Genomic DNA, 13,614 nt, shown 5'->3' with positions numbered 1-13,614 from the left:
TTAAAAAAAAAAATTTCATGAAAACCTGTGACGCTTTTGGAACAGAAATCTAGAAATCAGTGTAACGCTCAGGTGGTTAAATGTTACGTTATCCTGGCACGACCAATCAATATGACCAAAGATCATCTGGAAGTGGAAGAACTAAAGGAAGATATCAGCACCCGGTGCTTCCTCGTGCCGGCATGGAGATGGACAGCAGAATTACATGGGATCCAATCCAAAAAACCTTTCGGAGGGGTTGATGGATCTGCGAAAGTAGTGTTGATATTTTTTTTGTTTACTTCCACTTTAAATGTTACGTTAACCTGGCACGACCAATCAACATAACCAAAGATGATCTGGAAGAGGAAGAAGTAAAGGAAGATGTCAGCGCCCGGTGCTTCCTGGTGCCGAGATGAAGATGGATAGCCGGATGACATGGGATCCAATCCAAAAATGGATCTGCAAAAGTAATGTTGATTTTTTTTTGTTTACTTGCACTTTAAATGTTATGATATCCTGGCATGACCAATGAAGATGACCAAAGATGATCTGGAAGAGGAAGAAGTAAAAGAAGATTGCGGCACCCAGTGCTGGAGTACAGACAGGTGATTCAGCCAGGTTTAATTCTGCTTTAAATGCACATTGCAAATAAATATTCCTACAAATAAAATACACCATAAGCATTTGGTGCTTGATTTTTCTGTTTTATCTGCGGTTGGTGGTAGTATCCCTTTAAATATTTGTAAAATAACTCAGATCTCTATTTGTCCTGAACAAGGTCCTATCTGTGCAGCCTTTTAATGTAGGAGGTTTGTGAAGGATAACCATCCTGTAAATGGATATATAACCATAATGATCATGTGATGTATAAAGTGTTAGTAGATCAGTTTATCCAGGGATTGTATTGCTAGCAGTCACAGGCTCATAGAGCTGGCTGTCTTCCCGATCCAGGCTTGCTATGATAAGCTATGTGTATTCTCCAGGGATGAGGTGCAGTGCTGCTGATGCTCATCACTTTCCTACACCGACCAAGGCTATATAACCCCCGGCTTCTCCTGCCAGGGATCCCCCTGCTGTGGTGCCGCCATTGGCTGCAGAGTGTCCGGGCTGGCTATGCATGGCTTACTGGCGATGACTTCCCCATACAACGATCATGAGCAGCAAAATCAGTTTCTTTGAGGTAAGTGCCAGGATCTGCAAAACCACAAGCATTCTGCGTGATCATTTCTGCTGGTATATAAGCTGCACGAACTACACCATGCCATATGCCTACTGTTTATTAATGCCATAGATAGAACTATTCTTCATTGACTGCAGGAAAGTTTTTTTTTTTTTTTTGCTGCCATGGATGGGGTGATTCTACTTTTGCAGCTTTATTCTTCCAGATCTGCAGCTCTGCAGTAAATGTTTTATAAATAAGTGATGCTAGTACATGTAGTCAGTAAAGGAATCTGTATGTGTTCCGACTTGTACAGCCAGTGTTCGTAAAAAGTGCCAGTGACTATTATGCTGCTGTCTGTTTGGAATTTCTAGCAAGCTTTTAGTCATAATATACCAGGTGCTGCAGAATGCCTTATAGAATGTTTAATTCTCTGCATCTATGATTGGCAGCTATTAGCAATGCATCAAGCTATAAATTGGAAGAGCGCAATTTTTAGAGTGATTAAAAAAATGCTTTTGAAAGTTTTTAGTAGCAGTGTGGTCCTGCCACTTGAAAAGACACAGTTCTTCTGGCTGCAGGGCCAGACTATTGAGTTTAAAATTTACAGTACTTGTGTGGTCGTGCTGCTTGAAAAGACCCAGCAATTTTCCTGGCTGTGAGGCCGGACCACTGAGCTTACAAATGAAATCATGAATCCTCATGAGCTTGGCAAATGCTATTATATTAAATTTCATAAAGGTTTTTTTTGGTAATCTATTAACACGTTCTTCTGACTGTATGCATTTACATTACATTTTTTATATAAATGTTTTACAAGCCAGCCATTAGTTAGGGCTATAGAAAATATCATAGCACTAAAGCAAATGGTCTGTTGGATAAAATGGCGAAATAATTTTCATTTAACTTATTTTGCCCTACATGAGATGCAGACTGATTCATTCTATTGGCTGCCTGAAATCTTATATACCAAAAGTGCTTATCCAACATTTACTAATAGTTGATGTGACCTGTGTAGCATTGGCTTACCATCTACCATTTTCTCTTTTTTATGACAACTTAGATCAGTGTTTAATTACCAGGGTTCCGTGAAACTACGTATACACTTGCAATGCTTCTCATCGGATAATCGGCTCAGGACCGATATCGGACGAGAATCTGGTGTGTGTACAGGGCCCATCCTCCGAATGACCGTCCAGGCGGATCAATGGGCGATGGACAACAAACGATCGTAATGGAAGCGAAGGGGGAGAGCGCAGGGTGCCGTTCTCCCCCTTACGTCTGCATAGAGCAGAACGGTGCTGTATGTACAGCACTCGTTCATGCATCATGCAGTCCTCGAAAGATCCTTTCCAATGACAATTATTGCACGTGTGTACCCAGCCTAAGGTTCTTCCAGAGAGTGCTAGGGGTTCCTTGAACAATGGGCAGTTTGTGACTCTTAGGTCAGTTTACTGACACCAATGATCTTGTTGACTATCTGTAAGAGTGACTTCTTTACACTGTCCAGCAATGTTGGAGGCAATTATCCTCTGTTGAACTGCACTAATATACAGCGAGTTGTGCATATAGTAATTATAGTAGGAGTTCCCTGAAGACCTAAAAGTTATTTCAAAGGGTTTTCTATGTAAAAAGGTCGAGAAACACTGCTTTAGATTCATCACTACCTTCCACGGTACTCACAGATACTCACACTTAGCTCAGACTTGGAACACAAAAAGCATCTTATGTCATGCCAATTCTATTGAGATTGTATAACAGTACAAGAAGTTAATTAATTAGTGAGCAGCAAATTAGTTTACCAAACAGTAAACAGCAAATTTTCTGACTCTCCTGTATGTGTGCATGAAGGTTTGCCTAGGCTGAGGAGTATAACACATTTTGTAGATTTGTGATTGGCTAAATTCCTAAAATTTCTAAATTCCTAAAATAAGAGTTTTTGGAAGATCGGACATAATGACATGACAAGTCATAAACAAAATTGTAAAATGATTGCAAAATGTACCCTGAAACTCACAAGTTGGATTCTGCTTGGCTTGTACATCTTAAAATAAAGAAAATTGATGTGTATTATTCTCTAATACCAAATAAACTTGACACATGGAATTTCAAATGACCACTGGGAGTTTTGGTGGTGAGGAGCCCTGTGCCTGCCCTGCGTTGCAATACTTTACATTATCACTGTTGCTAATCATTGTAACCTGTTTAGAGATCCAAGGTAAATCCTCCTCTAAGTTAAGTGGCACCCAGCATAATTTAACTTATGTAAAGCTCAGGTCATTAAGACTTTGCCTTCCACCTAGGTCTCACTCAGGACTGTCAGAATCACAAGGACGATTTGAGCAGTGTTGAGGTTAAACACAGGGAAACATCAATAAGAAATAAAGGTTACATTCAGACTAGAGGTCTAAAACCACAACGTTTACTGTCCCTGGGAGCCTACTGATAACCACTAGGCACCCAGGAATGATTAAAGGTGCTAACTGCTAGCCATTTACAAACACCTGTGCAGACATGTACATGTGCTTTTTTTCTTTGATAGTGTATAATATAAATACTTTATTCCTGTAAACCTTTGGAGCAATTAACCGCTTTTTGGGTGCCTGGTGTAGTGTTTGTCACAGTTCATGGCAATGCACTGCAAGCAAGTGCCTGAAGAAGAAGAAAAATGAACCCATTACTCTATTAACCTTTGTTAGGGTGCGGTTGATTGTGGTTAACCACAGAGGTACTGTTTGAGAAAAATGCTAGTCTGTATTTAAAGCCTAAACCTTTAGATTTATACATTAGTGCATTAAACATAAAAAATTGTCAGTAATTCATATACTCTGTCAATTTTGCCTATCTCTGCCCAGCTTTAGACAGTAATGAAGAGCAAGCCAAGCCAGTAGGCCCAAACCTTTTCCCCGGTAAACATGTTGGCTGCTTCCGAGGCCGCAGAGAGCAAAGCCTTGTTCAACAACTCATAAGGCCGAGAGTGGAAGAGGAAGACTTTGCACACATGTTGTCAGGAAGCTTTTATATTCATGATATCTACTAGACCCTTGTTTGGACATATTTCTGTAAGTTACAGGTCTACAATTTAAAAAAAAATTTCATGAAAAACAGTGTACCGCTTTTGGTACAGAAATCTAGACATCAGTGTAACGCCCAGGTGGTTACATTGAATGGGTGAATTCAGAGTCTCAGAGCACAGTTACGATCCAACAGTTCTGGGGGTGTTTTATGTCTGTACCCCCTCCTCACTGTTCGATTGCTCTGTTGGCCCCATGTTACTACTGTATCCTGTACTGACTTAAGCTACGCACAGATGCTATATTTTCATTGTCCGAGATGATGGTTGTGACCATCTTGAGTTATAATCTAGTGTCTGTGCAAATGTCCAGGGAGGTTTCTCAGTGATCTGTTGAAATGATTGCTTGGAATGTAGGATGAGTACAGAAAGGGTCATTTAAAAGTTGGGTCTTCTGATCCTATGGGAACAGTTGCTCCCACCAGTTAGAAGCATTTTTATTTGGACAAGTTTGTAAAAACTGGAGGAAAATAATTAGAGATGCTACCAAAAACAACCAATCAGATTCCAGTTGTTGTTTTCCTATACAGATTAGAAGATGGAATCTTACCTTATAAAAGCAGCAGTCTTTTTCTTTGTTCTAGTATTTATTGTTCAGCCTAAATGTGGTGTAAAGGAGACCTGTGCTGGTTTTAATGTGTTAATGAAAATTACAGAAGTTGTAGAAAGCTGCTGCAAATCTGAGGTGTGATGAAGACCAACTACTAAGCATAAAATGTGATAATGTTTATGTCACTGTAGAACATTGAATAGTTTTGTTAGGAGTGACTAATTGTTATTGAGATCAGCAATTTATGAAAAATGTAAAAGCTTGCTGAAGCTTGTTAGAAATTTCTCTCTGATTGTATTATGATAGCATTGTGTGATCATCCCCGGGGTCATTACTAAGATACACCTGACCATTACTTTGTCCTGATCTGTTTTCTGTCTGCCCCACAATTTATGAGAAAAATGTTACCAGAGAGACACAGTTTATGGACGAATTTTGAACCTTGCTTTACGGTAAACGTAGATGGTAAACTTAAAATTTTGCTGAATTTAGGAGCATTGGCAATTAGTCAACTAGCAAAAAATTGATGCACAAAATAATGAGCTTTTCCTTTTTTTGTATTGTGATTTAATTTCTGGATTTTTCAATATACTGGCCAACACATTGGCTTGCACCGTTGCAAATTGCTGGAATCCCAATAGATAGTCCGCAGAAAGTCTGTGTGTTCATGCTTTGTATAGGTGTTTGTGGGGGGTATTTATTTGCCTTCTACAACCTATCCTGGTAGGTCCTTTAGTTTAGCCCTTTAGCCACAATAAATGGAGGAAGCACTGCGCACCATTCAATGGAGTCAGTTCCTTGTCCAATATTCTATCTATCTCAGCAATTTAGGGTAAGTTGCCATCATTATACAAATTGAAGAGCACAAAGAATTTAAAATGCAACAATTTTCAACTTTCTTTCATTCAATGCAGTATCACAGACCGATAGGGCAGTGTATGGTGTATGATTATTAAGGTATGGTAGACATTAGATGGTAAACTGTATGAGGTTAGGTAAGTGATACGTAGGATTCTGTGTTTGTTGTATGTAATGGGTAGATGCTAAATAAATAAAAGAAAGAAAATAAATGAGGGAGTTCAATTTGTTTGACAGCCTCATTCTTGCAATGTAGGACATAATGTATTACCTCAATTGAAGCCCCAAAGGCAGACATAAAGTTGATGGATACTTCAACCCATTCCAATGATGGTATTCGACCATGTCAATAAACAATGGTGTGTTGCAATATTTTTTGGTTCCCCACCAACACAGACATCTGTCAATGAATAATTTTAAATAAAAATGCTAGGATAAACAAGAAAAAGTGCTAGGAAAAACACTAGGATAATTCCGCAAGAGCATTGTTTACCGTTTTTGTTCCATTTAAAATACATTGAGGTTTATGATAAACAAATAGAGGTTATTCTTTTGCATTCTTTAATCTTTTTTAAAACTGTGTACAGTCTTTCTTTGCTGGATTATATCTGAAAACAGAATATTACTGTTAACCAGTATTTATATAGCACCAACATATTACTCAGTGGTTTACAAAGTCCATAGTCATGTCAATAGCTGTCCCTCAATGGGTCTCACAGTCTAATATCCCACAATAGTCATATATCATTAACACAGTCTAAGGTCAGTTTGGGGCAAACTAGTTAACCTAAGTGCATGTTTTTAGAATGTGGGAGGAAACCGGAGTACCCAGGGGAAACCCACGCAGACATGGGCAGAACCTGTAATCTCCATACAGATAGTGTCCTGGCCAAGATTCAAACTTGGAACCTAGCGCTGCAAATGCCAGAGTGCTAACCTCTGAGCCACTGTGCTGCCCCAATAAATAAAAACTGAATGACACTGGGCATTGTGTAATGAAGGCTAAAAAAAAGGAATATCAAAGCCTAATTAACCAATAGTCTAGTGGAAATATGAATGATAACATAAATCTACCTTATTATAGCATACTTGTTGGCATGGATAAGACCTGAAAAACTTACCTGTCCTGGGGGAAATTCTGCTCCAGGCTCTTAGTCCCACTTAAAGAGGAAATAAACTGAAAAATGCCTAAAAAAAATCCACTTACCTTCAAACCCGCAGGGCAGTCTGATCCATCCAGAGGTGTCTTGCTCTGCTTCTTAAAACATAACTTTACTTACGTATGTTGCAGCATACTAATAACAGCAAGCTTCTTGCCGACACCATTTCACCAACTTCTTCCTGGTTTGGGATTTAACCATCAGGAATGGCCAGGAGAAATTATGTAACTTTGCTCAGCCAATTGCTCAATAATGTGTGAAATATTGCCCCCTCCAACCCTTTGTTACTAACTTTGCCAGAGCTTTCTCATTTTTTTCTTGTTCCATTATAGCTGGCACTAAAATCCCCTATGTAAGCTATTGTTGAATGCAATAAGGTTTAGTAAGGTTGCATTCACTAGCATGGAATGGCTGAGGAGCTTTGGCAAAAGGAAAAGGTACAACTATAGAGGCAGGGTCAAGTTTGGATTCTATCTACATATAACATCTTTCAATGAAGGTCACCTAATTTTTACCCATATGCTCAGGTAAATGTTTTAGAATGTTTTAAATTACATTGTTTGGAACAAAATAAAGGACATTTGCAAATGTGTATAATTTAGTAGTCACTAGCGGAACTAAGGAAAGTCGTCAACAAAAGAAATATAATTAAAATAAATTCTTGAAATTTACTACTTATATCGAAAACTGTGGATGAACAGGTGGTTGTCAGAAAAGTAGCAAAATATCTCAGTGCTGTAAATAAACCATTCTGTAGAGCTGTGACTCATGCAGAATAATTTGGTGGAACATTGCTTTCTCTTTGGGTTGCTGTATCATATTCTGTATATATTCAGCCCAGCCTAGTGTGCTTGTTATTCAGATTCATGAAGAACTGTAATGTTTTTGAAATGTGTGTTCCCATTATAATTTTTAAACATAACCTTATCTGAACTTGGTGAACTAAGTGATTAGTAATGTTGCATCACTGGGGACCTGGGATCAGCTGTAGGACCTCGGTGAACTCTTTATTGTTGTCTGGGTTGTCCTATGCTAGTGCAGTGCTAGCATTAAATGTAAGTGGATATCTTCCCAACAAAGACACATACAACAGTAAAAACTGATAGAAATTCTTCTGGATGACTTTATAAAGTATATTTTTAATCATATTCAGCTTAGTGCTCAGCAATAACAAGTAATCTCTTTATGGTCTAAAAAGTAAAAACCAGATTAACTTTGAATCTTGGGGTTATTAGAAAGTAATGAGAGCTCAGTTGCCAGTCAGAAACAAAAGAATTTTAAATACTGATTTATATAACACTTAAGGCTCTATTTATAAAACAGGGAATCTGACGTTCCTTCAAACATTCCCTCGTAGGAATCAATTACTGCCATTGAAACACATAGACATGGAAGATTCCTAATAGAGGATGTTTGATGCAATGTCTGATTCCCTGTTTTATACATAGAATCCTTAGTATTTTTGATTATGTTGTCCTTTTTCACTATGAGTATGACAATAAAATTTTGAAATGCATGTTTTGAATATATTTATTTTTTGTCAGGTAACTATAACATAGGGCATATGAAGAACTCACATTTTTGTTTTCACTGTAAATCAAGCTCGAGGTTCCTTTTTATGTATTTAATCCTCTATCCTTAGTTGCCCTGTTTGTTAAGCCTATTTTTAACAGTGCTCTGTAACTCAATCTGAAAGTTAATTACATAACCGAATGAGCCAGAGGAGAGATCTTTCCTTACTCCCTCCCCTTTGTATGTTTAAATGTATCTAAACTCAGAAATGTCACTTTACATAAAAGACAACCCTTTTATGTTAAGTAAAAATTCAGTTTTTTTAAAGAATCAATGGGTGCTCCTTCTGCGCATGCCTGAGCATCTCGGGAGACTCGGTAATACGACCAAAGAACCATACAGATTTCAATGATAATTTAGAGAAAACAATATGAAAAGAAAGCAAACAACCCAGCAAAAGACAAGAATATACATATGACCAGTTGCTGTTATAAGTAAAACAGAAAGGGAATCAGGCCCAATCTACTCTTTGCAGACTTCTTAAGAGATGCCTAGGAATCTCTGGTGGCTAGATAGCTAGATAGGGGACCCTGAACATTTAGTAAAGCATGGTTCCTACATTTTCTCCACACTTCCAACATAAGTCTACAACTTCCAGGTACATTTTATGCATAAGCTCTGAAGCCCTATACCACCTAGATATTTTTTTTTTAAAACCAAGTTCTTGAGCCCTGCTACTGATAAAGTCCACTTTAAATAAAAGCCACCTTTTTTTCAGAGACACAATGCTGATACTAAATTTATCAGTTTTCTGGCCGTTCGTGAAATATCATTGGTCCTTCCTCTTCTCATCTGGCATTAGCAGTGGGTGTTTCCTACTCCTGCTACGAGCAGTTGTTATATTATGACTATTATGACCCACAAGTGCCATTCTGTGCAGCATTATTGTGAGCCCAGGACTGCATGACAACGCCCTCATATATAAACCTTCATATATATCTAAAGGTATTGTGTCTATGATGGCCTGGGTAATTAAAGCTGGGTGTAATTCATTTTAGTAGCGGACTGATGGTGAACCTCACTGCACTGAATATTCAAGGACCAGCTCTAAAAAGTGAGTATTGCAACAGAAGCTGCATTTTTTCTATTTGAACACAAATAATTTTAGAGTTAGGCATTGAGAATATTATATTTTTCCTGGTCATGTTTTTAGGTAAGAACATTTGTTTATATTATCAACAGCATTTCCTCAATGACTGCAAATTTCTTTGTTTTTTTGCAGGCTGTAGTTAGGTGTGATTTACTATTTGCAATGCTGATTTAACGGTTTCATGAGGGAAGAAATGGCAGCAATCCAGTCAGTTAGTTTTTTTCTTGTCTTTTTGAACATATAAATCCTTCCAAGGATGGCACAGAAGTGCCAAGATTTTCTTAAGCATGAATATAGACCTCAAAGTGAATACGTCAATAGAAGGCTGCAGTCTGGGGGGAGAGAGTAGAAAAGCTTACAGGGAGTCATAGTTTAGCAGTAGGTGGAAAGATCATTTTTGGCAGAAGCTTTCTTTGTGTAGCCATAAATAACAAGTTTGATAGTTTGACAGTAGCTCCTATTTAAAAATTTTGCTACAAACTAGCAGCAATGCATTTTCAGGAATGACAGCATTTTCTAGAAAAACAAACAAAGAAGGTTAATTCTGCAGCATTTGCAGCCGGAAAGATTTATCTATATTGGCCAAGTCACCCGTGTTGCATGCCCAGTTGTACAGAAATATCTTCAGTACGGAAGCCTCTTACTGCACACCAGCCCATTCCAGTGATAAACATCATGCCATGGTGTGTTGGTGTGTCTTGGTAAAGCCCCACACAGTCTCTGAGCAGAAAGCTTTGTGATAAGAGGAGACTCGGTAATACGACCAAAGAACTATACAGATTTCAATGATAATTTAGAGAAAACAATATGAAAAGAAAGCAAACAACCCAGCAAAAGACAAGAATATACATATGACCAGTTGCTGTTATAAGTAAAACAGAAAGGGAATCAGGCCCAATCTACTCTTTGCAGACTTCTTAAGAGATGCCTAGGAATCCCTGGTGGCTAGATAGCTAGATAGGGAACCCTGAACATTTAGTAAAGCATGGTTCCTACATTTTCTCCACACTTCCAACATAAGTCTACAACTTCCAGGTACATTTTATGCATAAGCTCTGAAGCCCTATACCACCTAGATATTTTTTTTAAAACCAAGTTATTGAGCCCTGCTACTGATAAAGTCCACTTGGAAGAGGAAAGATCCTCTGAAAGCTTTTTTTTTTTTTTTATAAAAAGAGTTTTGGTTGAAGTTGGCCTTACGAATGTACCAGAGACTTGTACTGCTTTTAACTAATTAGGATCTGGCACTGGTGTGAGGTAGGAATTTATATTTTGGTATTGGTATCTAAAAGAAAATGAATACATATTTGCATAACATTCTAAATATTGGATCTACCCGGCATAATCTGTGTCCTAAACCTTATACTTTTCTTATTTGTTAGGGTTCCTCCTGGAGTATATTCCACCCAACCCCTACCCACCAATATGGCAGAGATCTTTCTGAGCATGTGCTGACTGCTGTCCCACCCTCTTCCCGGCCTTTTCTCAGGTCAGTAGGGATTCAGCCTCAAACACACAGCATAGGAAAGAAAAGGAGGACAGGAACCCGATCACAGAGGACTGCTGCTTTTGAGGTATGGGACAGGCCTGGTTTTTCAAATGGTTTTCTCCCCTGCTTTGGATCTGTTAAAACAAACACTTTAAACTTGCTTAGGATCTTTTAAAGTGTGGCATGTTGGATCATACTCAGCATTGCATATTTAAATTGTCTTTTACACCTTTTCTGGCCATTGCAGTGCCATGTAACAGGTTGATGATGTTTTAGATTATTGTTGAAATAAACTACTACATTTGAAGTAGTAATAGTGCATTTTGCATTTTTTCCCCAAATTACATGGACACCTTTGCTGTAAAATGGAACACAGAAGGTCTCATTCACACACACAATTCAGTACACACACGCAACAGTGGATGTAGCCAACAGTGGGCCTCTGTGCAGAACTGACTTGGGCTCTGCATGGGGACCCCTGTTGGCAGAGGAGGGTCCTTGTGTATTGGCATACTTTGCACCTCCATATGTCCTTCATACAAGAATATCAGACAATACAGTCCCAATCAGAAAGGAACATCTGGTTGGTCCCTTTATATATGAGGGGTGCGATGCATTGCTACAACACACATTTCTGCCTGAATCGGTGTTCTGCCCAATTTATCATGTTAAATATGGTCAGTGTCACAATAGACAGTAGTGTATGGGTATCCACCAAATGTGCTACTCTAACTCTTCCCAATCTAACAAAAATAAAATCTGTTTTGGCAGGAGATTGCCATATCAAAGTGTATGGTCTTGCAGCCTATTAAAGTTACAGCTATTTGTACTTGCTTATGATTGGTTACTCAAAATTAACACCGCTTTAATGAACACCATGAACTTTTAACAATACACCAGAATGTCTTTGCAGTTATAAAAATAAAGCACAATTTTCGTAGATAACTTTCTGAAAATATCTTCTGATACATTTCTGATTTTTGAACATTGATTATTAAGTCAGACAATACAACTGTCTCTCTGGTCAGTGCATCAAACTGATTGTTATAAACATGCCATGTGTTGTAACTTTATTTAGACATGAACTCTTAGCCTATTATATCCAGAACAAATGTAACTTCTGGGTTTTAACGGTAAATCCTTGATAAGCCATTGAACCCTCTGTGTGGTGTATATATCGCAGTGACTCAACCGTTCCAAGTGTGATTTGGAAATTGATAGTTGTCTCTGTATTACAGAAAAGGTTACACATTTTAGTTCAGACTCAGCTTCACAAAAATCCCCGACTCCCTGAGAACTAATGCTCAGTTCCGGGGGAATTTTATGGCACAGCTGAACTTTATGAAAGATGTAAATGGGATTCACTGAAATTCAAGTTAGATGAAGATATCTTTGGGAAGGAATAATAATTGTGTTATTAAAATGATCTACTTTCAAGACACTAATTGATCATTCACACCTTCACGTTAGAATGTGAGTTTCCCTGCAAGCTCATAATGCATCTTCAGCGACTTTTGCATTAAAATGTAAAGTAACTCAAGAAGCCTGTTAAGTGCACTTTTGTGTGTGTTTTATAGGCATTTACATCCTGGAGGCTCATAAGAAATATGGACTTGTTACACAAATTGGTAAAAGGTGAAGCAAGCAAATTGAATGCAACCATTTCCCATTAATTTAACACAATAATGCCTCTACATGAAGTATGTAATGCTACTCACTACTCACTGCCACCCCTATCCATTCACTATGGGGCTACTGCAGAATACTGCTTCCTAGAGGAGCAGTGGTGCTTTGCTTGAGGAAGCAGAAAAAACACATTGCAACTTCACTGCCAGTGTGAACCTAGTCTTTAGCATGCTATGACTGTATCTTGTACCACACACCTAAAGTGCAAAGGTGTGAAATGGGTTATATTTATTATTAAACAGTATTTATATAGCATGAACATGTTACACAGACCTGTATATTAAATGGGGGTTGCAAATGACAGATACAGACAATGACAAAGGAGGAGGAGAGGACCCTGCCAAGAAGAGCTGACAAAACAAGTTATATTTAGGAACGCAAATCAACAAAGAATAAAAGTAAAAGACAAAAATGGTTGTTCATACATAACCCCTGCAACTACAATAAAATATAATAAAACAATGAAAACAGACAGATGTATCGGTTTTAGGAATGCAAAACTTATGCACAGTAGTAGGAATTCTCAACAGTGGTAGTGCCAGCTTTTCTGGTTATTCAGGATAGCCCTTAGTTGGTACTTAGTAATATGACTAAGCTCATTTGTAAATGAGCACCCATTACTGCCCTCATGGACAATATTTTTATTTTGATGGAAGAGAAATGTTCTAATAAAATAAAGAGCACGGTGTCCCTACATAGGATCACCCAAAGTGCACCAGGTCTTCACCAGGGAGCCCTGCAGGGGATGATAGGCCAGTAGCCTAGAGGCCACCAGGCTTTTTGCTGGTAGGTGTCACCAGGTCAGAGCCCTTGGGGCCACCCTACCTGAGAAGCAGCCTCAGCAGGCATATGTAGTACAGGTAAAAGCAAAGGATCAGGGAAGGAAAGGATAGTCCAGGTCCAAGCAAGGGTCAGGGCAGACAAGAATAGTCCAAGTAAGGGTCTAGGCACAGGTCAAATCAGGCGTAGCAATGGCACACAACACAGAGCAGCAA

General features: G+C 38.5%; 1 protein-coding gene across 3 annotated transcripts in view; it reads left to right on the top strand.

Annotated features, from left to right (window-relative positions):
* The first annotated feature begins 689 nt into the window (after positions 1–689).
* Positions 690–13,614, top strand: part of LOC140336623 (very-long-chain enoyl-CoA reductase-like) — a 28,167-nt gene continuing 15,242 nt past the window's right edge. Inside the window, exons 1-2 of one of the 3 annotated variants that reach the window (XM_072419860.1) lie at positions 690–1,162; positions 10,827–11,018. In XM_072419860.1, coding sequence (XP_072275961.1) covers positions 1,136–1,162; positions 10,827–11,018 — 219 coding nt within the window. In that variant the 5' untranslated portion in view covers positions 690–1,135. The remainder of the gene's footprint in view (positions 1,163–10,826; positions 11,019–13,614) is intronic. The other 2 variants (XM_072419861.1, XM_072419859.1) reach the window with 2 other exon arrangements.

The sequence above is a fragment of the Pyxicephalus adspersus genome, chromosome 8, assembly GCF_032062135.1.
Source record: "Pyxicephalus adspersus chromosome 8, UCB_Pads_2.0, whole genome shotgun sequence".
Classification (NCBI taxonomy): Eukaryota; Metazoa; Chordata; class Amphibia; order Anura; family Pyxicephalidae; genus Pyxicephalus; species Pyxicephalus adspersus.
This window is presented reverse-complemented; position numbering and strand designations above follow the sequence as displayed.